This window comes from Lontra canadensis, unplaced genomic scaffold (assembly GCF_010015895.1).
Source record: "Lontra canadensis isolate GAN:19392208 unplaced genomic scaffold, GSC_riverotter_1.0 scaffold2, whole genome shotgun sequence".
In the NCBI taxonomy this organism is placed as follows: Eukaryota; Metazoa; Chordata; class Mammalia; order Carnivora; family Mustelidae; genus Lontra; species Lontra canadensis.
This window is the reverse complement of record NW_022630996.1, coordinates 35225994-35253078: the sequence shown is the minus strand read 5'-3', so window position 1 is coordinate 35253078 and position 27085 is coordinate 35225994. Positions and strand designations below refer to the sequence as shown.

General features: G+C 41.2%; 1 protein-coding gene across 1 annotated transcript in view; it reads left to right on the top strand.

Moving 5' to 3' along the window:
* The window catches only part of NPSR1 (neuropeptide S receptor 1), a 154176-nt gene that overhangs the window by 28954 nt on the left and 98137 nt on the right, over nucleotides 1–27085 (top strand). The window contains 1 exon segment of the mRNA XM_032876278.1: nucleotides 2388–2520. Coding sequence (XP_032732169.1) covers nucleotides 2388–2520 — 133 coding nt within the window.

The window sequence follows — 27085 nt, the reverse complement described above, 5'->3', positions numbered from 1 at the left end:
AAACTGCTCAAGCCCTGGAGCCTGGCAGACCAGGTTTGGGTTTCCACCTGGCAGGGCCAGGAAAGCCCAGGGATGCTTGGGGAGGATAGTGGCTTCAAGAATGGCGCTGACTCAGTACGCACTCACCAGCTCTCCTCCCCCTCAGTCTAGAATCTTCCCCATATTGTCAACATATTTTGTTTTAGCAAATCTAATCCATTTCTTCTAACTGAACTATTTTACTACACTGCATGAAAGTATCACCTTTTATTTGGCCATTTCTCTGGCTGACTGAGAAAAACAATACGCACAATATATACAGAGTATGGTAAATACCAAATTGCTAATCGCACACACACAATGCTATTTATTTGCTATGCATGTGTGTGTGTGTGTGTATACAGGCATCCAGCTATAAAGTATTTTTCAAAGGATTGGAAAGATAATGTAATCAAAATAATAGTTACCTTCTGGGAGAAGGAAGTTAATTAAGACAGAGAGTAGTGGCAAAGGGGCTTTGAGCTTTATCTGCATTGTTACAGGTTGTTTTTTCTTTTTGTTTTTGTTTTAAGTAATCTCTACACCCAAAATGGGGCTTGAACTCATGACCCCAAGATCAAGAGTCACATGCTCTACCAACTGAGTCAGCCAGGACCCCCTGAATTGTTACAGGTTTTAGAGAAGAATTCGTGTATCTGTTATTGCATAACTTAAAATTAATTTAATACAAGAAAAAGTGCTACTGTGATGTCTCAGATACTTAGAGAGTATATTAAGGTTCTCCACAGAAAACACAGTCAGTATAAATATAGAGACAGAGACAGAGAGAGGGAGACAGAGAAAGAGAGATTAATTTTAAGAAAGTTGCTCAAGTGATTTTGGGACTGGCAAGTCTGAAATTCATAAAGGAGCAGCCGGCTGGAAATTCAAGCATGATTCCCATGTTTCTCAAGGAATTCTTGCTGGGAAACCTCAGCTTTTGCTCTTAAGGCTTCCAACTCATTGGATGAGTCCCACCCATATTATTAAGGGTTATCTGGTATACTTAAACTGAAGTTGAATGTAGATATTAGTCACATCTGCAAAATACCTTCAGAGCAACATCTTACACTACTATTCGACCAAGCAAGTGGTCATTATCCCTTAGCTGAGTTGACACATGAAATGTTACCATCACAACGGGCTCTTCTTATCTCCACCAAGTAAGAGAAGCACTTCACATGCCAGCATTAGACTTGTGCATTCTTACCAGCATTCTGCCCAGACCGTTTGGGCTACTGGGTTTTGGCTTTTGTTTCAAGCTTGCCTCCGGATCCGCTGATCCCAAGCTCTTCACCCATGGCCTTGCTCTGCTTTTTTCCTTTGTCCAGCCTGTCCTAGCACCCTGGGCCTCTGCCCATGGATTTTAAACAGAGAGAAATCTCCATTTGAAGGAATTGTGGAAAACTTCTCACAAAGGACTTGGCATTTTAAATGAATAGCATTCTTGCTTTTTCCCCCCATTATTTACTATTTATGTATTACTCAGTGAAACTTTAGTATTACTATATTATAAAATTCTGTCAAAAGAAAAAGAGTAGGATAACCCATGATCGCATTACCCTAAAATAACCAATCTTAGCACTTTAGTATACTTCAGTCTTTTTCTACTTGTATGAATTTTGCAGAGTTATAATCATATCCAATATACAATTTTAACATGTTTTTTTTGCTTACTGTTATAGTATAAGCATGCTTAATGTTGCTACATAATCTTCATGGTTGCTATTGTTAATAGCCACATAATAGTTCACTGACTTGAAGTGCTTTATTTACTTAACTATCTTGTTATTTTTTCTTTTTTAAAGATTTTATTTATTTATTTGACAGACAGAGATCACAAGTAGGCAGAGAGGCAGGCGAGAGAGAGGAAGGGAAGCATGCTCCTCACTGAGCAGAAAGCCCGATGTGGGGCTCAATCCCAGGACCCTGGGATCATGACCTGAGGTGAAGGCAGAGGCTTTAACCCACTGAGCCACCCAGATGCCCCAACTATCTTGTTATCTTTAAGCGATTTCCAATTTATTCTTACGATAAATATCCTCATCTTTGCTACTGTAGTATTCTTTTTCACACCCTGAATTCTTTCCTGTAGTCTTAAACAACTGCTTGGCCAAAGAATATAGGTACATTCTTTTGTCCCTTGACATATATTTCCAAATAGATCTTTTTTAAAGGTTACATCAATTTACACCTCCATCAGTGTAAATAAGGACACTGTGTCTCTGTTCTCTTAAGAGTAGAGCTTTGAGAGGTAAGGATTTGAGACTAGGAGGAAGACATTCCAGTAGTGAAGACTGAGCCTGTGTTCTGTAAAGTACCCTGGTTCTCCCCGGTACACTTGTTTTGTGTTGCTTTGTTTCTCACAGACTGAGTGGCTGATAACTCTATGGGTCCTGTTTGTTTTCACCATTGTCGGAAACTCCATGGTGCTCTTCTCTATGTGGAGGAGGAAGAGGAAGTCAAGAATGACTTTCTTTGTGACTTAGCTGGCTATCACAGGTGAGTAACTATGCAAGTGGGAGAGAATAAGCTGTGTGCAAAATTCCTGTGGCTCCTCGCTTTCAATTATTTTGCCAATAGAAATAGCATACTATCAAGTCCAAAAGGCATCGGCGAGTTTGAGAGTAATTTCTATAGGGATACAAAAACCCATATGTGGAGCTTTTTTTTTTTTCCAGCAAGTTTAACACATTGATATATCCATAAGATTCCATTATAAAAATAACTCTCTATATAGCACACTTAAAAATGCTATTTTCAGTGTCACCAAGGGGTGCTCTAGGGTTCCACCCTTCCTCTACACAACAGCCTCTACAGTTCACTGAGGTGAAAGTACGATATTACACCATGCTATGAGCTTAAAGAATACATCCCAGCAAATGGACCAGAATTACCTCTATTTAATAATAAATGTGAAGTCTCAAGTATTTTGCAGATTTAAGGCTATGGACATTGTTTTTGAAATACAAGTGATATGTAATACCACTGGTGGGCATGATATAAGGACATAAGATAATGTCAGGGATCAAGATGCTTAAATGTGGATTTGGGGAATGTCTAGTACAGTTGCAGTGTGAATGCATCACACTTAGAAGGGGAATGGTGAAATATTCTCAAGTTTAAAAATGATCTGTGAAATAAAAACTCTCACAGAGGTGGGTAGAGCCCAAATTGGTAGGGGTCATGTTCAAAAGGAAAACACAATCTTGGGGCACCTGGATGGCTCAGCAGGTTGAGCATCCAACTCTTGATTTTGGCTCAGGTGATGATCTCAGGGTCCTGGAATTGAACCCCACATTGGGCTCCCTGTTCAGTGGGGATCCTTCTTCTCCCTCTCCCTTTGCTGCTCTGCCTGCTGTGCTCTCTTGATTTCTCTGTCAAATAAATAAATAAAATCTTTTTAAAAAAATAATAAAACAAGGAAACACAAAACAAAAGTCAGCTGAGGAAGCTATATATGTATATCATATGTATATCAGAAATCCAAATATTCGCGGTGCTTCTTAAAGCACCGGTGCCCATTTGTTTTAGAGGGAAGAAAAATAAAGACAGGAGGATTCTAGTGCTAATAATGTTCTTTTTGCTGTTGTTGATGGTAATTACATGGATGTGTTCCCTTTGTGATAATTCGCCAAATTATATGCTTATGATTTGTGTACTTTATGTAGTTTATGTCAATAAAAAGGTTTATTTTCAAAACACAGCACCTCAATTTGGAGCAGAACTGCCAACTCAAATGCCTTCAGGAGTAACTGTGTGAAAGAGCCCAGGGAAAGGACAGGTGAAGATGGACCCCCAGGGCAAGTAGAGGAAGTGTACCCCACCAACAGGCATTCAAACTCAATTCTTGTTAAACATTATGCTGATCAAACAAACCACACAAGCAAGACAGATTTGGCCTAAGGGCCCCTGATTTATAGCTGCTGATATATAAAATCTTAAAGTCAAAATTCTGAAAGCTTCTGCTATGATAAAATTCTAGCCCACCCCATGTTATGAATCCCACTCTCAATATGTGAAGGGAGGGGCACCTGGGTGGCTCAGTTGGTTAATCATCTGCCTTCGATTCAGGTCATGATCCCAGGGTCCGGGTATCACGCCCCACATCTGGCTCCCTGCCCAGCTGGGGGTCGGCTTCTCCCTCTCCCCCTTCTTCTCCCCCTAACATGTTTGCACGCGTGCATGCGCACGCGTGCTCTCTCTCTCTCAAATAAATAAATAAATAAAATCTTTAGAAAGTACATGTGATGGGAATAGTAAGGTTTTTGGGTGTAGTTGGGGAGAGTGAGAGCAAGAGTGGGGAGCTTATCATTTATAATGGTTTAAAAAAATTGCACGTTTGTCAATGTTTTAAAATGCATTCCCTTGAGAAAAAAAAAAAAAGATGTTATGTTAGGACTTTCTTCTCCAGTTTCCTTTATTGTAATTTGAGAATTATAGACCATTATATTGAACTATTAAAACCAAAAAATTGAAACATTATATGCCTCAGGAGCAATAATAACGCAATGAAAATATAAAGGAAATTTCCTAATGGTATCAAGCCCAACCCATATAACCCAGTCTACATGATTATCAGATGACCACTAAGATTAAGGAGAAAAGTCAAGAGCAGCACATCCTCATATCTGCTTATCATTAAAATTCTTCCATCAGAGGAGTATGTCTCAGTCTTCTTGATATGAGGGAAAATCGCTGACAAGACACTGGGGCCCTATCAGGGTGATATTAAAACAGAGGCTGCTGGCTTAAATTCAGCATGAATGAGTTGTTCTCACATAAAGATGCTGCTATTATTAGTGTGTCCCTGTGATACCAAGACATTTGCATAAATACAGCTCTAATTTTATAGGTGTTTTTCTCTTGGCATCATATCTTAGTCTGCTCAATGCGCCATAACAAAATACCACAGACTGGGGGGCTTAACGCACATTTATATCCCAGAGTTCGGGAGGCTGGGAATGTGAGATGGGGTGCCAGCGGGGTCAGGTTCTGGTGAGATCACTCTTCCTGACTTGCAGAGGGCTGCCTTCTCGCTCTGTCCTCACATGGAGAGAGAGAAAGCAAGTTCTCTAGTGTCTCCTAATAAAGCTATTAATCCTGTCAGATCAGGGCCTTACCCTTATGATCATCTACTTCCATAAAGGCCCTATCTACACATATAGTCACATTGGGAGTTGGGGCTTTAACATGACGAATTTTGGTGAGACACAAATATTCAGGTAATAACAGAGGGAAAAAGCTAGGTGCATCAGAAGATTACAAGTGATTCGAGGGCAGAACATAGCATGTGGGGTTGGAGGACCTAGATGAAAGAAATGAGGGGTAGCCATAAACAAGAGTTTGGACGCCTTGCTAAGATGTTCAGCAAATCCTTGAGCACATCCTCTGTGGTGCTAGCTTGGTTCAGGCCACCATTGCCCTTTAGTAGTTTACGGTGAAAATCCCAACGTATAAGAATGAGAATTGCGATACTAACCCATGGCCAGGTTTTGCTGGTAACATGGGAACACAGTAAAGCAAGGAAGTTGAACTTCTTGTCATGAGGATGATACAAATGTTGGGCCACTATGACTAAAGAGACTATGACTAATGAAAGAAATGAAAACAGGCAGGTGGGAAAAAAAGAAAGATGGTGGAGAGTCAAAGAATGAGAGTCACCACAGAGTGGTAAGGTGGGTTTAGTGATGGCTGCCAAATAAAAGAGCTGGAAAGGGAGTATGTGTTCAAGACCCAAGATATTCTCAGGTGAATGTTGCAGAGATTGTGTAACTCAGTGTGCCTCTAGTAACAGGGAGCCAAAGTAGAGTCACATGGAAAATCGTTAGTAAACAGGGTCACCATAATGGAAGCTAAATTCTATTAAATGCTTACCATATACCAGGCTCTGTGCTAAATGCTTTGTGTAGATTATTTTATTTAATCCTCACAGTAGTCCCATGACCTAAACCTGCCCTAATCTTACCCTTTTTATAGACATGAAAATTAAGGTTCAAAGAGATTCAGACGTTGCCCTAGGTCATACAGTAAGGGGTAGACCAGATATTCAAACCAAAGCAGTTTTGTTTTTTTTTTTTTCCAATCATGAGCTTCTAATTGTTACAGATTGGGCCTCCCTGAGGGGCTTATGTGTGGGTGAGTGGTCTGGGGACAGACTGCAACACCTCAGGACAATGTGAGGCTGGTTAGATGGAGCAAATTTGAGAGCCTAGTGCCAATGTATTTAATAAATGAGGGGACTGACGGAGCAAGAGCAAGGAGTCACTAGAAGTAGGAGAATATAAGAGCTGAATATACACTTCAAACAATTTTGAAAGGGCTTGTGGTTCAGTTAAAAATATTTGTAGTTGGGGGCGCCGGGGGCGCTCAGTGGGTTAAGCCTCTGCCTTCAACTTAGGTCATGATCCCAGAGTCCTGGGATCGAGCACCACATCAGGCTCTCTGCTCTGTGGGGAGCCTGCTTCCTCTTCTCTCTGCCTGCCTCTCTGCCTACTTATGATCTCTGTCTGTCAAATAAATAAATAAAATCTTAAAAAAAAATTTTTGTAGTTGACCAGCTGGCTGGATTTCTAGTCTGTATCATGAATCCCAGCATTGGTACTAGTCAAAACTGCCCATGCAGGATGGGATGCCAGGAATCCTCCTGTCCCATCTCAATGCCTCGCAAACCTGTTGATATTGCCTGAAATGTCTGTTACAGCATAACCATTTCTTGGAAGCCTGTTAAAATGAAAATACTCTGAAAACTTATCTCACACTTCACTTTTCTTGTTCCTTCTCAGTATGGAATGAAAATCTGAGAGCTTGTAGAAGAGAAGGGTCTTGGGGGCCATGGATTTACATAAAGACAAGCCAAACGTCATGGTTCCAAAGTTTAGGAAGGGCTAGATCATTTTTTTTTTAAGATTTTATTTATTTAGTTGACAGAGAGGTCACAAGTAGGCAGAGAGGCAGGCAGAGAGAGTGAGGAGGAAGCAGGCTCCCTGCTGAGCAGAGGGCCCGATGCAGGGCTCGATCCCAGGATGCTGAGATCATGACCTGAGCCGAAGGCAGAGGCTTAACCCACTGAGCCACCCAGGCGCCCCAGGGCTAGATCATTTTAATCAACATTCTGAGTGGAGATTTATGGTCTTTTCAAGGCATATTCTATCAGCCACTGTATTAAAATCCCTCTTTCAAGTACATAAAACTTTCCACAAACTCACCTCTTTGGATGAACATTTTGTTTTGCCAGTGTTTCAGGTTATCCAGACTTGAGTATGAATCTCAACAATTATACGGCCTATCTCTGAGCCTTTGGAAAAGCCAATTTGTCTGTATTATCAGTTTCCTAACCCAAAAAGTGGGGATGTTTCTCAGAGCTGTGGAGAGCAGTAAATGAGATAATACCAATGAAGTGCTTAATACAGTGTGAGGCACATAGTAATTGCTCAATAAACACTAGCTGTCAATGCTACCACTATGGTTGTTTCATTCACTGAAATGAAATGAAGGAACTGATTAATTTAAAATAATTTAAGTCACTTGCAAAAGAATAAAAAGTTCTCTAAAAGGCCTGAAGTTCACTGCAAACCCTCAGCTGCTCTGTCCTTTTATTCAGGACAGTGTTCTTAGCTCAAGTGTGCTCTGGGTCCCAAGTGTTGCTTTGAAGGATGACCAAATATTTTCATATAAACATATTCTTTAATCATCAGCTTCAACTGACATCATCAGTGCCACAAATATTTGGAAAACTAAATTCTGAAATGTTTCACCTGAATTTTTTTGAGGGAGAAAAATATGTGCTAACAGTTATTACTGGGCAAGGTGATATGAATACCCTTCATTAAATAATATTTCCATCATCACCCACCTGTTGAGAATAGCCTCCTACTTATAGACCAGTAGCTTTGAGTGATTCTTTGAGTAACATTCTGATTTCTATTTGGTCTTTTGTTTCTTTAGTGAGTAAACCAGTGGAAATTAGATTCAATTGCACATCCATAAAATCCAGATAATGGTGGTCTAAGTTTATAAGGACTTGTTTTTCCTTATGTAAAGAATTCTTGAGGCAGGTAGTCCAGGGCTCCTATTGTGTTTGCTTATCACTGGGGAACCATATTCCATCCTCAGGGACTTCCATCCTCAAGGTCAGTTCAGCGTATGGAAGGCTCTTGGTTCAAAATGGCTGCCAGAACTCCTGCCATCATGCCCAAATTCTAGTCAATAGGAAGGAAGGGGAAGGAAAGACAAGAGAAGCCCATGCCAGCTCTCTGTCCTGCTCCTAACTAACATTCCTAGAACTGCCACCCATTAATTTTTGCTTGTGTTTCATTAGCCACCTCTAACTGAAGAAAAAACAGGGAAATGTTTTTCTTTATTTCTAACCTGGGTTCTTTCGCCAGAAGAAACCCGGAGTTCTTTTCCTGAGGCAGAATGAGTAGCAGTCTCCGGCATATCTTGTTTTCCATACTTCAATTTCCATAGAAAACTGAGAAATTTAAACAACGAATCTGTTTGACTAACTATTCCCCTCCTTTGAGAATGCTTCCTCCAGAGGGTCACGGGGTCTTCTGACTTTTTATCTTGGCACACTCTCCGTACACTGCAGTGACCCATTCATTGGATGATTGTCCCATTAATTAGATAAACTCCTGTTGTTCACTGTTTACATCCCCCCCCCCAGAGTTTTGGCTGTTATAGCAATCCTGCAATGACTATCCTTACTATTAAATCTTATGAGCACTTATTTATTTAGGATTGTTCCTAGAAGTGGGCTTACTGCATTAAAGAAAGATACTTCTGTGGCTTTCAAATTGGCTGATGTCCTTTTAGGTCTCCCAGGACTAAAAGACAATGGGAAATGTCATGAGACAAAAGCTCTAGATGCCGCCAGCATAGATCCACACTGATCCTTATTTTAAAAGGTCCCCGAAAACCAAAGCTTTGCTGGCTTGCAAGAGTTAGAGAATCATAACAAGTTCGTTGAGGGTAGGGGTTCTCTCTGTTCATCTCTTATACTTATGCACCTATTCAGGTATAATTTGCTTATTTAAAAAAGAAAATTTGTTTTAACCTTAGCCAGTGTATTGGAGAAGAAAACTAATTTATCTGTTTTTTCCATAATGACTACAGCAGCACTCATATATTTGTGAAAAGACAGAACACATCGTTTACCAGAGCATTTGAACTGAGCAAGTGTTTTGATTTTGCATCTGTGTGTTTTTTTTTAATTGAAGTATAAGTGACATACAATATCTTATTATTTTCAGGTGTACATCATAATGATTTGATATTTTTACACATTACAAAATGGTCCCCACGGTACATCTGGTTATCAACTGTCACCATACGAAGTTATTACAACATTACTGATTATATTCCTTATGCTATGCTTTACATCCCCATGACTTCTTTATTTTAAAACTGGAAGTTTGGACCTCTTAATCCCCTTCACCTATTTGGCCAACCCCCAACTCCTCACCACTGTGGCAACTGACAGTTTGTTTCTGGTATTTAGGAGTCTGTTTCTATTTTGTGTTGTTTGTTTTGTTTTTTTAGATTCCACATGTAAGGGAAATAATTGAGGTATTTATATTTTTGCCTGATTTCTTTCACTTCGCATAATACCCTCTAGGTTCATCCATGTTCATTTTTTTTTTTATGGCTGAGTAATATTCGTGTGTGTGTGTGTGTGTGTGTGTGTGTGTGTGATCTTTATCCATTCATCCATCAATGGACACTTGGGTTGGGTTGCTTCCATGATCTGGCTACTGAAAATAATGCTGTAAAAAAAAAACATAGAGGTGCACATATTTTCTCAAATTAGGGTTTTCATACTCTTTGGGTGATACCCAGTACTGGGATTCCTGGATCATATGGAAATTCTATTTGACATTTTTGAGGAACCTCCATACTGTCTACACAGTGGCTGTACCAGTCTGCACCCCCACAAACAGTGCACAAGGTTTCCCTTTTCTCTACATCCTCACGAACACTTGTTTTTTGTCTTTTTGATAATAGCCAGGCTGACAGGTGTGAAGTGATACCTCTCTGTGGTTTTGACCTGCATTTCCCAGATGATGAGTGATGTTGAGCATCTTTTCCTGTGCCTGTTGGCCATCTGGATGTCTTCTTTGAAAAATGTCTATTCACATCCTCTGTCATTTTCTCATTGGGTCATTTGTCAGTTTTTGATGTTAAATTGTGGAAGTTCACCATATATTTTGCATAGTAACTGTGTATCAGATATATCAATTGCGAGTATCTTCTCCCATTCAGTAGGTTGCCTTTGTTTTGTTAGTGGCTTCCTTTGCTGTGCAAAAGCTTTCCAGCTTGACGTATTTTTGTTTTATTTTAGTGTTTGTTACTCCTGCCTGAGAATACTGGTCCAAAAATATCTTGCTAAGACTGATGTCAAAGAGCTTCCTGCCTATATTTTCTTCTAAAAGTTTTATGGTTTGTCTTACATTCAAGTTTTTAATCCATTTTGAATTTATTTTTATATATGGTATAAGATAGTGGACAGTTTCATTCTTTTGCACGTAGCTGTCCAGTTTTCCCAGCACCATTCACTGAAGAGATTGCCTGTTCCCCATTGCGTATTCTCGCCTTCTTTATCATGGGTTAATGGGCCCTACATACATGGGGGGTGTTATTTCTGGGCTCTCAATACTAGTACCTTTATCTGTGTGTCTGTCTTCATATGTTTTAACTTACTTCTCCACATTTCTGAGCCCTTCCAAAAAAATCTTAGCTAATTCTTCTCTATATATTCCATTAGGATTTTTGATTATAGGATAGTCTTAAGAATGGAAGGAAACCAGAGATATTGAAGCTGCTATTTTGGCACATTCTGCAATTTTTAGTACTTCCATTCTAACAATTTTCTGGATGAATTTAATGACTGTTTATATTTTATGAGCTAAAGTGCCAATTAAAATTTATTAGTCATTTATCATCTTCAAGACTGACTTGTCTGTTTTATTCAAATGCAATAAAGAAGAAGGAGCTAATGAGAATAACTCCCATTGAGTGTTCAACAAAGGAAAGATAGAAAACGTATTTTTTGGCACACATTCAGATAACTTCTTTTTTCTGATTGAACCAAATCTTCTCATATTAGTAAAGAAAATTCGCTTATCTCAAAGCACTTCTTGGAGAGCAATTTACTGATGAACTAAGGAATTCTCCACCTTCAAAACTCTCCTGTTAATTATCTGACAACAGAGAAAATTGAGAGTTTCAGCAAGAGAGGTGAGATCAGGAGTGCTGAGTTGTCCCAGGCCAAATATGGAACTCACCACAACTTTCTTATGCTGCTTTCCTTCAGTCTTTTTCTGGGTTTGTGAGTTGCATACTTAATTCATTTATTTATTTTAGTTCTGCTAATTGTTTACTTTTAAATTTTTTTCAACTTCATTGATATAAAATTGACATATGATATGTGTAAGCTTAAGGTGGACAAAGTAATGATATAGTATATGTATGTATTGCAGAATGATTACCACAATAAATTTTGTTAACATTCAGCACCTCAAACAGTTACAATTTGCGTGCACTAAGAACTTTCAAAAATCTACATACATATATATACACCAATCATTCGTTAATGAACACAGTTTGTTTCCATGTCTTGGCTATTATATATAAAGCTGTCATGAGTGTGGGGGTAAAGATATCTTTTGAAGATAGAGATTTCACTTCCTTTGAATATATACCCAGGAGTGGAATTACTGGATCATAGAGTTGCTCTCTTTTTAGTTTTTTGAGGAATCTCCATAGTGCTTCCCAGAGTGGCTGCACCAATTAGCATTCCCACCAACAGTGTACAGGGATTCTCTTTTCTCCATATCCCTACCAACACTTGTTATCTCTTCTCTTTTTTTGATAATAGCCATTTTAACATATGTGAGGGGGTATCTCATTGTAGTGTGAGTTTCCCTGATAATCAGTGATGTTGAATACCTTTTCATGAACCTATTGGCCACCTCAATACCTTCTTTGAAAAAAATGGCTCTTCAGGTCCTATGTCCATCATTTAAGCGGATTATTTCTTTTTGGCTATTGAATTGTATGATATTAATATATTTGGGATTTCTGTTTGGACTTGATCCTCAATAGTCAAGCTTTGCAGATTTCTCCAGTAATCTTTTTTCCCCCACTAGAGAAACTGAGGTATTGGTGTGACATCATGCCTGCCTGGATGAGGGGTGATATAGTCAGGATGCAGCTACTCCTCTTACCTTTCTAATTCAGTCCTTCTTGGTCGCTGTGGTCCAGCCAAGTGCTACATGATCTTGTCTTGTCTGTGGTCTTGCTAGTTGGTCTTGTGAGGGGGCAGTCAGGAATGACGTGTGTTGCCCTCTTGATGACATTACTTGTAATACTCATTCATAATGACAATATTAGCAATATGAATTTTTTCTGTATTCATAAATATATATATGATACAATGTTACTGGGGTTTTTTAAAAAAGATTTAATTTATTTATTTGACAGAGAGAGAGATCACAAGTAGGCAGAGAGAAGGGGGGAAGCAGTCTCCCTGCTGAGCAGAGAGCCCGATGTGGGGCTCGATCCCAGGACCCTGGGATCATGATCTGAGGTCAAGACAGAGGTTTAACCCACTGAGCCACCCAGGTGCCCCTTCTTTAACATTTTGTAAATCATATTGAATGTTATGGCCTTGCAGTCAAAGAACATTTTTGGAAGGATTCCTGCTCTTTGCAGTTTATTAAGGGTATCTTTGAGGTCTCACATGTAGACACTTATTTTGAAAAATAGCTAACGGGGGCACCTGTGTAGCTCAGTCATTTAGCATCTGCCTTTGTCTCAGGTCATGATCTCAGGGTCCCAGGCATCGAGCCCCACCTCCTGCTCTCCGCTTAGCGGGAAGCCTGCTTCTCCCTCTCCCACTCCCCCTGCTTGTGTTCCCTCTCTGGCTGTGTCTCTCTGTGTCAAATAAATAAATAAAATCTTTTAAAAATATATTTAGTGGATACTAAAAAAGAAGATATAAGAATTAATGTTGTGGGAATAAGAAAAAGCCACCCAAATGAGAACAAGCAACAATTGTTTATTCAGAGCTGGCTGTAACAGGGGAGTCTGCCACCATCATTTCTGTTGGCAGCCACTCAGAGATGGACAGGAGGGTGGGAAATTTTTATAATATAAAACGGGGAAGCCCCATAGGAGGCTACTGGCAAGGGAAGCCAAAGGCAGGCTAACAGAAGCATGCCATCCTCTGTGTTTGGTTAGCTGTGAGGATTTGACTTTCTCTGTTTGGTCCTAAATTGGAAGCAGGGTCAAAAATTAGAACAGTTGTCAGTTACCAATCAAGTCCTGGCTACTTGGAGTGGATTACTACCGTAGGTATTGTTTGGACTTCTGGTTGCTACAGGTCATATGTTGGTTTCCTAGGCTGGTTGTTTCAGGCTGTGGGTCAGAGTTCTATTTTTATATATAGTCTGACCATTGTCCATTTGTATATTCAGTCCCTACTTTGTGCTTACTTTTTTGAATTTGCCTTTATTAATTATAGTCTTCAAATATTCTCTATTTTCATGTATTTCTTGCCTATTTGATATATCATGGGTGACTAAAAGTGCTGTTACAGACTTTCATACTTTCTCTCATTTTCTCCCAATATTTTTTAATCAGTATTTATTTTATAAATTTCAACATCTTGTTATTTGGATCCTAAAGGCTCCTGACTAGTGTATCTTTAATACAGGTTTGTGTGCTGAATGTTACACACACATAATCCTTCTAGTTTCATTTATCCACTTAGCTCTAAATTTTATTTATGTGATATTAAGATTAAGTTCATCTATTTTATTTTTATTGCATTTATTTGTCAAACACTAGACCAAGTATTTTAATAGAAAGTTATATTAAAAATATTTTATGGCCTTTGTCTTCTGCTTTATGTCACTGCTTGCAATAATTATCAACAAGTATTTCTATGTTGGACTGTTCCATGCTCAACGGCAATTGTCTTCCTCATTCTTTTTTTTTTTAATTTTTAAATTTATTTTATTTTATTTTTTTAAATTTTTTATAAACATATAATGTATTTTTATCCCCAGGGGTAAAAGTCTGTGAATCACCAGGTTTACACACTTCACAGCACTCACCATAGGCTTCCTCATTCTTGATCCCTCTGTTTGGTACAGCTCACAACTACACAACTCACAACTACAGCTCTGAACTACCCTGAGTGGTAATTCCTTCTCCTTTCCAGATTGGTGTGTGGATAGGTGTCTCAAGCACCTGACATTTATGAAAAAGTCTTTCTCTTGTCTCCACAATAATGACAATATAATTGGGTGTAGAAATCTTGAATTCACAACTCAGATCTCCATAGATGTTGCTCCATTGACTCCTGGCACTTTATGCTACAAAAGTCAACCAGAGTTTTCTTCTTTTATAGGTTATCAAATTTTTGTTTGTTTGTTTCTAGATTTGTTTTCTTTGTGGTTTCATACCTTTAACAGTTTATATCTATTTATTGGGCTGTTTGATCAGTTCTCCTCTTTGCCAAGTAAGCTCTTTTGATCTGCAAATTAAAGTGACTTCTGAGCTCATTTTGTTTATGCCTGAATATTGATCATCTTCCATTTGTTCTGATCTTTTGTTCAGGAACATTAATTATCCATATGTCTGTAACTGTGGTTTTTCTTTCTCATCATTAAAAATCTTGGTCCTATTCTTTTACATTGGGAAGGATTATTTAAGCTTTTCCTGATCACTGATTTGATTTAGATTCCATTATTAGCAGAATTACCTCTACTTTTCATCATTTTTAAAGTCTCTTGAAGGGGCGCCTGCATGGCTCAGTGGGTTAAGCCTCTGCCTTTGACTCAGGTCATGATCTCAGGGTCCTGGGATTGAGCCCCGTATCGCGCTCTCTGTTGAGCAGAGAGCCTGCTTCCCCCTTTCTCTCTGCTTACTTGTGATCTCTCTCCGTCAAATAAATAAATAAAATTGAAAAAAAAAAAAAAAAGTGCTAAACCGGGCACTCACGTTGTTTGGGGGCACCTGGGTGCCTCAATGGGTTAAAGCCTCTGCCTTCGGCTCAGGTCTTGATCCCAGGGTCCTGGGATCAAGCCCTGCATCAGGCTCCCTGCTGAGCAGAGAGCCTGTCTCCCCCTCTCTCTCTGCCTGCCTCTCTGCCTACTTGTGATCTCTGTCAAATAAATAAATGAAATCTTTTTAAAAAATAAAAATAAAGTCTCTTGAAAGTTGCTTTTCCAGTGATCAGTTTCAAAATATCTATTTTTATATTACCTAGTGCTTTTCATTTCTGTCAATTTCTCAGTATTTCCTTTTTTGCAACTTATCTAATGTCTTGTTGGTTCCTCCTTCACCTTTTATACCATATTGTCAAAGTGTTCCTAAAATGCAAATGAGCACAAAACACACTGCTTAAAATTGAAGTGTTCCCTGAACTAAAGTTTTTTTTTAACGTTAAGATTTTTTTTCCCCTGACATTTGTGTGCTTTTTTCTACTTACTTAATGCCACAAAAATCTCTCTACTATATGACTCACTCGTTCCACCAAAAGTTGACTAATTGGCTAACATCTGAATAAATACACATGCTTTTCATTTCGATAATTCCTACAATGGCTATGCAATATTATCATTGTTCCCTACTCCGAAAAGAAAAGCTCTGTATTTATAAAGAGAGTCAGTTTCTCTTAAGCAGGAAAAAAAGGTATTGTCCTTTCACTCCGTGAATAATTTAACTAAAAAGAATGAACTCTTCTCCTAGGAATGCTTTTTTTTTTTTGGATTTCTTTTTGTTCCCTGCCCTCACACCATCATTAGCACACTCTGTGACCTGGGAGATGCACTTACCCTCACTAAGTCTTTGTGTCTTTGTTTCTAAAAATGAAGAGGTTAGCTGGTTGATCTTAAGAGGCTAGAGTGATCTGGTTGTAATCATCCTTGGCTTCTAATCAGAAATTCCCAATTGTACAAATTGAGGGGAATTTTTATATCTTTAGATAAGTTGTTTAATAACCAAACAGCTTGTGTTTTAATGAGAGCTGACACCTTTATGAATTAACTTTGTTCCTTCATAATGGTAATATGTAGCTTCTGGCTCACAGAAGGATTATGACCAGTGGAATATAGTTAGAAGGTTGACTCATTCCCCTGTTGCTCGCTGCCTCACTGGGCTTTCCAGGTCAACATTCTACAATCCCATACATGGCTGTTTATTTATTCCTTCCTTCAGTCATTCAGTAAGTATTCTTAAGCACCGATGCTGATGAGGCATGGTTCTAGGTACCAAAGGTACAGTGAGTGGTGTATTTGGTTATAAGTGAGAGTTCAAACAATAATGTAAGAAAGGAGACAATTTTGCTTTTGTCCTGCAAAGTTCAGCGGCAGAATATCCTTGGGCTTGATTTGCTCTAGCAATTCAGCAATGTCACCGAGGACCCTGTCTCTGATATGGTAGAAGGCCTCACCCCCTAAACTTTGTTCCTTATCTTGGTTATGGGATGCTGTCATAGTCTGCTGGGGCTGCCATAAATACCACAGAGTGGGTGGCTTAAACAACAGAAATTTATTTTCTCACAGTTCTGGAGGCTGGAATTTCAGGAGGGAAGTGTGGGCAAGTTTGGTTTCTTCCGAGGCCTCTCTCCTTGGCTTGTAGATGGCTGTCTTCTTCCTTTGTCCTCACATGGTCTTTCTTCTGTGTGTGTGAATGTCTGTGCCCTAATCTCCTTTTCTTACAAGGTTACCAGTCATATGAATTAGGCCCCACCCATATGATCTTATTTTACCTTAATTACTTTTTAAAAAGCCCTATGCTGTCATATTCTGAGGTACAGGGAGTTAGGACTTAACAAGTAAATCTGGGGGGACACAATTCAATCCACGGCAGATGTCTCCTAATGACTCCTGGGGAACATTGGTCCGCAAGCATTGAGAAAGACTGTGACTTCCAGAAGCCTTCTTAGGAGTACAGGAAGGCACTCTTCCCAGCAGTGCTTGTCAACCCTCTTCATGCACCTCCCTGACCTAACTTGAGCTTTATGCTCGTATTTGAACTAATTGATGTGAACAAGATTTGCAGATACACTGAGGAGCTTAGACTGGAGTCAAAGGCATTACTCCTAGATACTCGGTTCTCCCCAAAACATATGGGCCGAGTAGATGGGATGGATACTTGAGTTAAAAGGTGGGGTGTTTACCGAAAGAAGGAGAAGTAGATGTTGGGGAGAACAGCCTGCTTACAAACAGTAAGGAGGTCGAGAAAACGGGAGTCGCAAACTTCATGAGCTTCTCGTTAACGGAAGGGAAAGGGAGATTTTTCTCCAGGCTCGGGAGTGGGGTAGCTGGGCAGCTCAGATTCCAGAACATGGCAGAATATACTCTGCCCAAGAGCTGGGAGCCTTCTGAATATCTTTGAAGATTCAAAACATTATAACACTGCTAAAGGAAAATAATATTTATAAAATTATAAAGTAAGCTTTTCCATTCAACTCAGAAGAATCTTAATGCAGATCAAATAAACTGCAATCGTTTTTGTCTCCCTGATAATCATGTAGATAGGTGAGTGGTGATCAGTAACCTTCAGGATGTTAACAAATATCATCCCTTTGACCTTATACCAGCCTTGTGAGATAAATATTCCCATTTTCCAGAGAGGATAATGAGGCTCAGAGAGGGTAGGTGGCCTGTCAAAAATCCTCAAGTGCCTTTGGCACTCTGCCGTGTGAGGGATGCAAGCATGAGGAACCTAGAGTCACAGGTTGTCACTTTCTTTTAAAAGGGCCTGAGAGCCCCCAAGCATCTCTTCAGGGAGTCCTTCTGGTCATACTTGGAGGAGGCCCTGGAGTAGAGTGACTTAATATACAGACAGGTAACCCAGCTCTATCCTGTGGAACTGTGTCCTTGGCTCAGCGATTACTGGCTCCATCCCTTATGAACTCTGCCCAAAACTCAACATTAAGAATTAATTGTTGCTTGTCCCTAATTTTAATCCTTAAGGAAACTTATACAAATTTCTGTGACCTTTACTTCCCTTTTCTTTGGCTTACTATTTCTTGGTCATTAAAAATGCAGTCAGTGTTATACAGACAGAGGCTGGGTGTGATCTCCAATCGACTTCTTCCTCCACAACGAGCTCATTGTGTCCTGAACACCCACGGTGTTTGTACAGTTTAGCCATTGTCTGAAAACTTGAGTTATCAACGCCTGTGTCTTAAAATGCATTCTTACACTTTTCAGGCCAATACAAACACAGTACTCCAGACCTCTACACCCAACTTCTTCCTTGATATTCCTTAAAATGGCCCTTCTTCCTGCGCAGATTTCCCTGTCAGTGATGCCAACACATCTTTGCAGAATCCTAGAGCAAACACGAAGGAATGCTAGGGTCCCCTCCATCTCTTACACCACATATGCAATTCCTTGAGAAATCATCTGACTTAAAAAAAACAAAAGCAAAAACAAAAACAAACCAGAAACAAAGAAAACATTTGCTATCCAACCAGTGAGGGAACAGAGCTTCCCATTTAATAATCAAATTTACTAAACCAATCCATGATGGGAAAAAGCAGGGTCTTCTAGACTTACTGAAATACTTACTATAGCTTAACCAGTGATATTAAATCCTCTAAACATGTAAAACAATAATATAGTACATAATAATGCATGTATAGATATATAGATATGTGTATTTTATATAGATATGTATACTTATACATTAGATACATACATTATGTAATATATATCCATATCTATATGTAACTGCATATATAATATATACAGATGATATATAGTATACAGATATACTTCGTAATATATCCAGATATATATTATATTGTATATTATAAATACAGATATGTTATATACCCGTATCTGCATATACACATCAATATATCCATATCTGTGTACATATATATATGCACACAGATATATATATATACAAAGAGACTAAATCTGAAATGTTTTAATGAAATGATGATGAATTTTTAATGAAATAATGAAATGATGATACTACTGGCCAGGAGAGAGACAAACTGAATCAGGTCATTAGTGTGGTGTTCTGTCCTTTGAATCAAAGATGCGTCATCACACCTCACCATGATTACATATCCATTCAGTTAATGGAAACTCGTCGAGCGTCTGTTATGCACCAGGCTGTGCTAAGTGCAGGGGTGGAGGAGTGAGTAAGCGAGGGGTGCACTTGGCCCTGTGGAGCAGCAGGCTGGTGTGGATGCAGATATTAAACCCACACTGGTCAAAGAGGCTGGCGATGGGCGGGGGCTCTCCAAGACCAGCTGCCAGGTCTTGCTCTGATGGAATGATCATGAAGCTACCGTGGGATGACTGCTTCTGTGTCTCAAATGGGCTTTTAGAGATAACTGAGGTTTTTTGTGGTGGCTATAGATCAGAAGCCCAATCTCTGCACCTGCTGAACTGAGGACTAATCCACACCATGTGGCAAATTCCCCCTGAGAAGACCACCCTCCAAACCTCCCGGGGACAAGCAGAGTCCTCCTCAGAGACACCTTTCTGCTTGCTACATACCCTCCTTTCAGGAGAAACTTTTTCAAAGGCATTCTTTCCTTTGTCCACTTACATATTTCTTATCTCTTCACATTCTCCCATCTAAACCTTCCCGCAAATAAGTTTGTCTGGATCTACCTTGAGTTCGTTTGGCCAGATTGTCTGTTGTTAATTCAATGTCACCACTCCCTCTCTCTCAGCTTTCTATGGCATCACAGGGGAGAGGCCTACATCTCCCAGAATCCTTTCTGCTGTTTGCTCCCAGGTCAGATCCTGCCACAGAGGAGCACACACGCAGGAGGTCTGGAACAGAGAGAAAAAGGGGAGACGGTTCCTGCACCAGCGGCGAGTCTGACAGAGCATGAATGAGCAGATGGCAAGCATGAGAGTAGTATCAGTGTTTTCTAAGCTAATTCTTGGAAGTCACCTGATTTCTTCATGCTTACAAAGATTGGTGAAGTTTGCAGAGACTCCATGTGACCTCCTGCAGACCACCAGTTCGGGTGCTACATGCAGCTAAGGTCATCCGAAGTTGCTGTCTAGCCATTCAGGTGCTTTTTCATTTTATGAACTCGAGCCAAAGCTTCCCTGAATCCTCTTAGGTCTCTAGTTCTCTGTATCCAAAACCCTTCCTACTTGGGATTCCTAGAAAGGCTACTTTCTGACTGAACCTGACAAATCTGGTAGGGTTGTGGGGGAAGGACGATTCCTACTTCTTTTGGTGCTCACTGCCAGAGCCTGACACTATGCAAAGACCTCCCTTCAGGGAAAGGAGAGAAAGCAAAGAAAGGAAGGGAAGAAATCCACTCTTTGTGAATTACTATTTCTAGACTTTACTATTAGTGTCTAAACAGACCTCTGCACTTTCTATCTTGGAGTCTCGAAAGGCCATGAATAATCAGAAGCTTGAAAAGAAGTCCTTTAGCCAATGAAAGAAAGACCTTTCTGCTTGACCTCATACTAGATGATTGAGAAGCTTTCCTTGGTCTGTGCCCTGATTCAGTTGGTAAGTACTAACTTGAGACCTACTGTGCACAAGGCCCACTGCTAGACCTGGTGGAGAAGAGCAGCATTAGTAGGAAATAGTCTTTCATCGGGGGACTTCTGTGTAGCAGGGAGAAGTCAAAGTTATTAATTGAAATGACACCAGACAGAGGAAAATGTCATGAAAAAGAATTACACAAAAGCAAGAACTAAGAGGTTTTCAAAGAAGCTGAAATTATATTCTCATAAGAGAAATCAGAAATCTTCCTTTCTGGAAGAGATAGATCTTAAATGATGGTTAAGTTTCCCAAAGAGATAAGCCAGGAGCTGTGCTGGCCTAGAAAACAGGTGGCAAAAGGTATTTGGTGTTCTCAGAATATGGCCAATCGGCTTGCTGGGCTAGAAAATAGGAACTCCATAAAGGAAGGAGGAGGGTTATAAATATAAGCATGAGAAACACCTCCTATGTCCAAAGTGAGGGGTTTTCAGTCATCCTGTAAGTAGGAATCAAGTCCAAGAACAATTAAAAAAAAATAAAAAATAAAAAACGCTAAACACTAATATCCAGGCCCCACACGAAAGATTCCAATTCAGCTGATCTGGGGCCAAAGTGAGACGCTGGTATTTTTTCCAAAGTTCCCCAGATGATTTTAATATGCAGCCGGGGTTGACAACTACTAAGACAATGCACCTGAAATGCCCAGCACAGAGCCTATTCAAGCAACGTTAGCTTTTGTTCTCCACCATCATTGTTTAGGAGATCTGAGACCTGGGCCCAGTTTGCTGGAGGAGCATGGTTTTCGCTGCCCCACAGCTGCCTGAAAGGGTGGGTAAGACCACGGAGCAAACTTCTCAGCACTGGCTGCACCTTTCAGTCAACAGGGGCTTTGCAAAAACACGGGTGCTCTGGCCTACTCCGACCAATCAAATCAGCATCTCTAGGGTGGGACCCCGGCAACAGTATGTTCCTCGTTAATTATTCCACGAATATCTGCCACATGATCTGATCTCTACTTCCCCATTAAAATTGGTTTGTTGGCTCTTTCAGTTTTCGCAGCAGCCTTGTAACATCGCTGCTTGTTTATATTATCTCTCTCGCTGTATCGTGAACCACCGGAGATCAATGATTATGTTTTGTTCCATTTTGTTTTTATACAATCTCTTTCCCTTTGCACTCAGCACCCAGCAGAGTTCTAACATATGGTATATATTTAAGTAATATTAATTTAACTAATTGTCTGAAGCCACAGATACCCATCTGAAACTCCCTGACTTCTCCACTCTACTTCCCCCTTTACATTACTCACAGTGTTGTCTTTGGTTGTTATTCTGCTTTATGTCCTTTCTTCACACTGTAGCCAGAGTGATCTTTTCAACTCAAATCCATTACTGAAGTTGTCTGGTGGATGTAATAATATATGCACGGTGATATAATGAACGTGCGTGTCGGTTATAACGTTCCATCTCTTTTTGTGTGTAAGAGAAGGCCTCCACCATTGATAAAAGGTCCTCAATGACTTGAGAGGGCACCCCAAGTGAAAAACCACTGCCCCTGGGGTGGGTTGGGACTGGGGGCCAGAGGGTGAGAAATTGGGGCACTGGGGCATCACTGAAGGCTTTGAGCAGAGGAGCGACTTAAACAGAAATGTGTTTAAGTGTCAAAGCCAAAATAGAGTGTGAGGATAGAAGAAGGAGACTTAATTACTTCTGAGAGAGTCCTTTATTCATTTCTCAAAGGACTATATAATCATCTCAGTTCTGTTTCCAGTTTCCTTCCTTCCATAATTATTTTTTTCTCCGTTCACTTGCCCTGATAGCCTTATACTCATTTGAGTTTCTGTCAAAGGGTCACATTTCAGTATATTAATTCTCTTGCTGAATGTTACAGCTTGAATTCCCATCTGCTAGTTTTATTAAAATCTAAATGGGGAAAAAAAAAAAAAACCTTCTACATTATCTAGGAGATCCATGTGAGCAGCCTGGCCCCATTAGCCGTCGTCTACCGTGGAGACGGATTGCGGGGAGGCGTGATTTTAAGGACACAGCTCTTTGGTGCTTGTTACAAAGCATACAGACTGGCCAGAGAGGAAGATGCCCTGATCAGTAGTTACATCACTGGTCCCCACACCAAACAAATAGAATTCCAATTGTCAGACCCATCTTGGTGGGACAATAGACAACCACTGTGAATTCAATAACCTACGACAGAGAACTCCATTTTTTTTTTTTTTCTGAATGAATTAGCATCTTTTAAAAGAGTTAGCCCATTTGTGGTTTCACTAGCACAGTCTTGTGATGTGGGGGCCAAATGCCTAAAAATCTTTGAGAGACAAAGATAAAGAAATCAGTCTATAGTGTTGGATGTGGCTGCCTCTGGGATTCCTCCTTGGCAGCCCATCCTTACCCCATCTCCAAATGACAACTGAAAATGTATATTAAAACAATTAATGATTCAGCTCAAAGGCAGCAAGAGAAATCTCCAGGGGTCAGACATGAAGGGCAATTGCTTAGGTGGGAAAACTCTAGGAGCTGGAGCCAGGCAGAACACAGTGCAGAGCAATGGCCATGGTCACCAAACTGTGGAAAGAACCAAGATGCCCTTCAACGGACAAATGGATAAGGAAGATGTGGTCCATATACACTATGGAGTATTATGCCTCCATCAGAAAGGATGAATACTCAACTTTTGTAGCAACATGGACGGGACTGGAAGAGATTATGCTGAGTGAAATAAGTCAAGCAGAGAGAGTCAATTATCATATGGTTTCACTTACTTGTGGAGAACAAGGAATAACACAGAGGACATGGGGAGATGGAGAGGAGAAGAAGTTGAGGGAAATTGGAAGGGGAGGTGAACCATGAGAGACTATGGACTCTGAAAAACAATCTGAGGGTTTTGAAGGGGTGGGGGGTGGGAGGTTGGGGAAACCAGGTGGTGGGTATTAGAGAGGGCACGGATTGCATGGAGCACTGGATGTGGTGCAAAAAACAATGAATTCTGTTACGCTGAAAAGAAATAAAAAATTAAAAAAAAAAAAAAAAGAACACAGTGCAGATCCAGAGGTGATATTTAAGAGCTGTGTTTTCACATCTCTGGGGGTGGGGTGGGGGTAGTCAAGGCTCCAGTAGTAAGCGCAGACCTAGGCTCCCTGAATAAAGCCTGGAGCTGGGGAGACTCTGTGCCATCCATGATTGGGAAATGGAAAATTGCCCCGCTGTCTGGGAAGCCAATCATCTGTCTTGGGCCTTATCCCTGGCCCCTCCAGATACAGGAACACCTCAAGAAACAGGATCACAAACAACCGTGCACACTGGACACCATCATTAACAAGTGTCCCCTGTTCTGGTCACTGGTTGTTGTGTAACAAACAATCCCACCCAAACGTTAGTGGCTTAAAATATCAGTTTGTTGCCCCTCATGTGTCTTGGGGGGAATGGTCAGGAAATCAAGCAGCGCCCAGTGCGGTTGTACGTCTTTATTCCACGAGGTCTGGGACTCAGGTGGGAATGGCGTGAATGGCATGGCTGGCGTGTTGATGCTGGCTGGCCCCTGGGAAATTGTCAAGAACTGTTAGGCAGGTTCCCTGGATCCTCCTCCAAAGCCTCACTGAAGGCGGGCAGAGGGTTCCAGGAGCACCTGGTAGAAATTGCAAGGAGTCACATGGCCCAGGCTGAGAAGTTACAAAGTCTCACTTCTGCCACATCTAACTGGTCAGGCATGAGTCACAGCCCAGCCAGGATTCAAGAGGAGGGCACCACATGTGAATACATGAAACAGGGCTCAGGAGCTGGGGGGGGGGGGCATCTTTGAAGTGGCTAGAAGTAGGCAATGTGCCATACTTGGTTATGGTAGTAGGAACCTCTGTGTAAAAGCCAGATAGGCACATGGGTTCAGAATAAGACAACTGTATAGGGCCCTTCAGAAGTAACCATAAAAATTGCCCCATAAGACCTCTGTACATTAACGCACCCACCAAACTCTCTTAGAGATCCCAAAGGTGATAGGAAAGTGAACTTAGAGGTAGAGGCCCACTTAGCAGAGCTGGGATGTGATTGCCAAGGAGGTCCACAGGGTTCCCCACCCAAGACCCAGTCACTCATTCCCAAGACCAGGCTTGGGAAAGAAGCAGAGCTGGGGGTCATGGCTACATGGGTAGGTGGGCTACCCAGTGACCTATGCATCAAGGAATGCCATGGAGACCTAGAGCCAAATAAATGATGATGAGCTATTATTCTGAAGGACATAAGCCCACAGGCATGTCCATAAGAAATTGTACCAGGACCACAAACCTCTCATCTCAAGCAAGCAGGAGTGATCTCTGAAAAGAAGCTCCAGGCTGATACAATTCACAGTGAAGATGTGTGCTCTGATTAACACAAATGACAAGTCCCATTGTGCTCCTTCTATCTGGAGGAAGATTAATTGAGGACACCTGATGTGAGAGAGCGAGAGGAGTCTGGCTGCCATGGCAGACATTCTGCATTGTGACAGGTTCCCCTCTGCCTGGCCAATGTTTCAGAATAGAGCAGAGATAGAATGGGCTCGTAATTCGGGCTGCTAGAAAGACAGCAAAGAAAGAAGACCCAACTCAATAAAATCAAGAAACTCTAGCATGTAAAGTCAATGCTGTCCCAAGCCAGCACTGCTCTTGGGTTAAGCAAATGGGAATATGGTTCCAGAAAGTCCTTCTCCCAAAAAAATGGTCTTTTTGAACCTATCAGGCCCAAGTGGATTATATAGGCACCCAGATATGGAAGATTTTTTTTTTTAAGATTTTATTTATTTATTTGACACACACAGAGAGAGATCACATGTAGGCAGAGAGGCAGGCAGAGGGAGAGAGAGGAGGAAGCAGGCTCCCTGCTGAGCAGAGAGCCTGTTATGGGGCTCAGTCCCAGGACCCTGAGATCATGACCGAAGCCGAAGGCAGAGGCTTAACCCACTGAGCCACCCAGGTGTCCCCATACTGAAGTATTTAAGAGAGTCAGAAAACCGTCATATCACTGGAACCTCTATCAAGGAATTGTCAGTGGGCCCTACAGAACATTCTTTGCAACCTATCTTAAACAATGTATTATGTTCACTATATTCCATTTCCTGTCTGTCCTTTCTGGATGGAGTCATGTGATTTGCTCAAGCCAATGAGGTGTGAATGGAAGTGAATGGAAGTGTCATGTTATTCCCAGGCTGAAGCCACAAATAAGGCCCTCGATTACCCTGCCCACCCCTCCACGTTCAGTAATGAGTGTGAAGGCCACGTGTTGAGATGTCGGGTTCTTTCGATCAAAGTAGCCTGAGCCTCTCTCTGCACTCCTGCAGACAGCATTGGCCTCAACTATGCTATTAGTCCAGAGTCTTGGTGGGGTCACCAGGAGCATCCTGGTGCTGGGACCTCTGCAGGTGGTGAGCTCGGCACCTGGGTGCAAAAACTCCATACTTAGCTTGGAGGGATGCTAGTGAAAGTAGCTCCAGGATGAGAAGAGAGTTGAGTGAAGCCACAGTTAGAATGAGGGGGGGCACTGGTTAAATCCAGAGAAGGAAGCACAGAAAACCTAGAAGCAGAGGGGATAGTGTGGGCGGCCTCCAGAGTTGCGGTACCAGGACCTGGTGCAAATTCTGCTTGGGACTGAGCTGTTCAGCACTCAATTATTAATCTTTACATGAAAAGAAGAGAATGTACAACTGGCAGCAGGTTCCAAAGGCAGTCCTGGTCCAAATACTGACTCTCCTGCTTTCTATTAGGAAATCTTCCAAGACAATTTATTTCTCTCTGAAAGCAGCTTAGGTGAGGGGGAGATGGAGGAGAGGATGAAAAGCCAGAGGATCTGAGAAGTAGTGGAGAAGGCAAAGGAGCCAAATGCGAGCCCGGGGTGGTGCCATTTGGTGCAGAACTTCTTCTACTCTTGCTCTGAACTGGCCATGCCCCAAGGTGAGGCGTACCCTCAAAAGCCCAGCGGGATTTTCGGGGTCTCACCATAGGAAGAGACTACTTTCACACCCTGGGATTGCAGAGTGTATATAGTATATAGTAATCTGAGGAGCTCATTAGACACAAAATGATACAGTCCTACTTTGAATCCAGGTTTTTCTGACCTCTAAGCCCAGGCTTTTTCCCAGTCCTGCTGGCCCGGTAAGGTGTGCTGTGTTGGCAGAGCAGAAAGAGGTGGAAGATGGAGTTTGCTCTGTGAGTTTATCCAGAGCCCACGGCATGTGATAAGGATGCTAGGAGAGGATGAGCGCTTAACACCTAGTAAGCGCATGGGGGGTGCATTATGCAATGAGAGGACAATGGGCGGTCACACAGCTGGGCATCAAAGGGCTGGAGTGAGGATAAGTGCTCTCAGAGCACATGTGCTGGGCAGGCAAACGCCACCCTGCCCCATGTCTGCCTCTCTCAGGGGAGAGAGGACAGGAAAGCTGTTTCCTCTCCTTTCATTTCCATGCTGATACTTGGCATAATTTGCTGCAAAGATGTTTCCTCTCTCATGACTTAGTGAGGAGAATGGAGTCAGATGGTTAGCATGCTAGATTGTTCAGAGCTATGTGGAAGCAGCAGGTGACCTAGAAA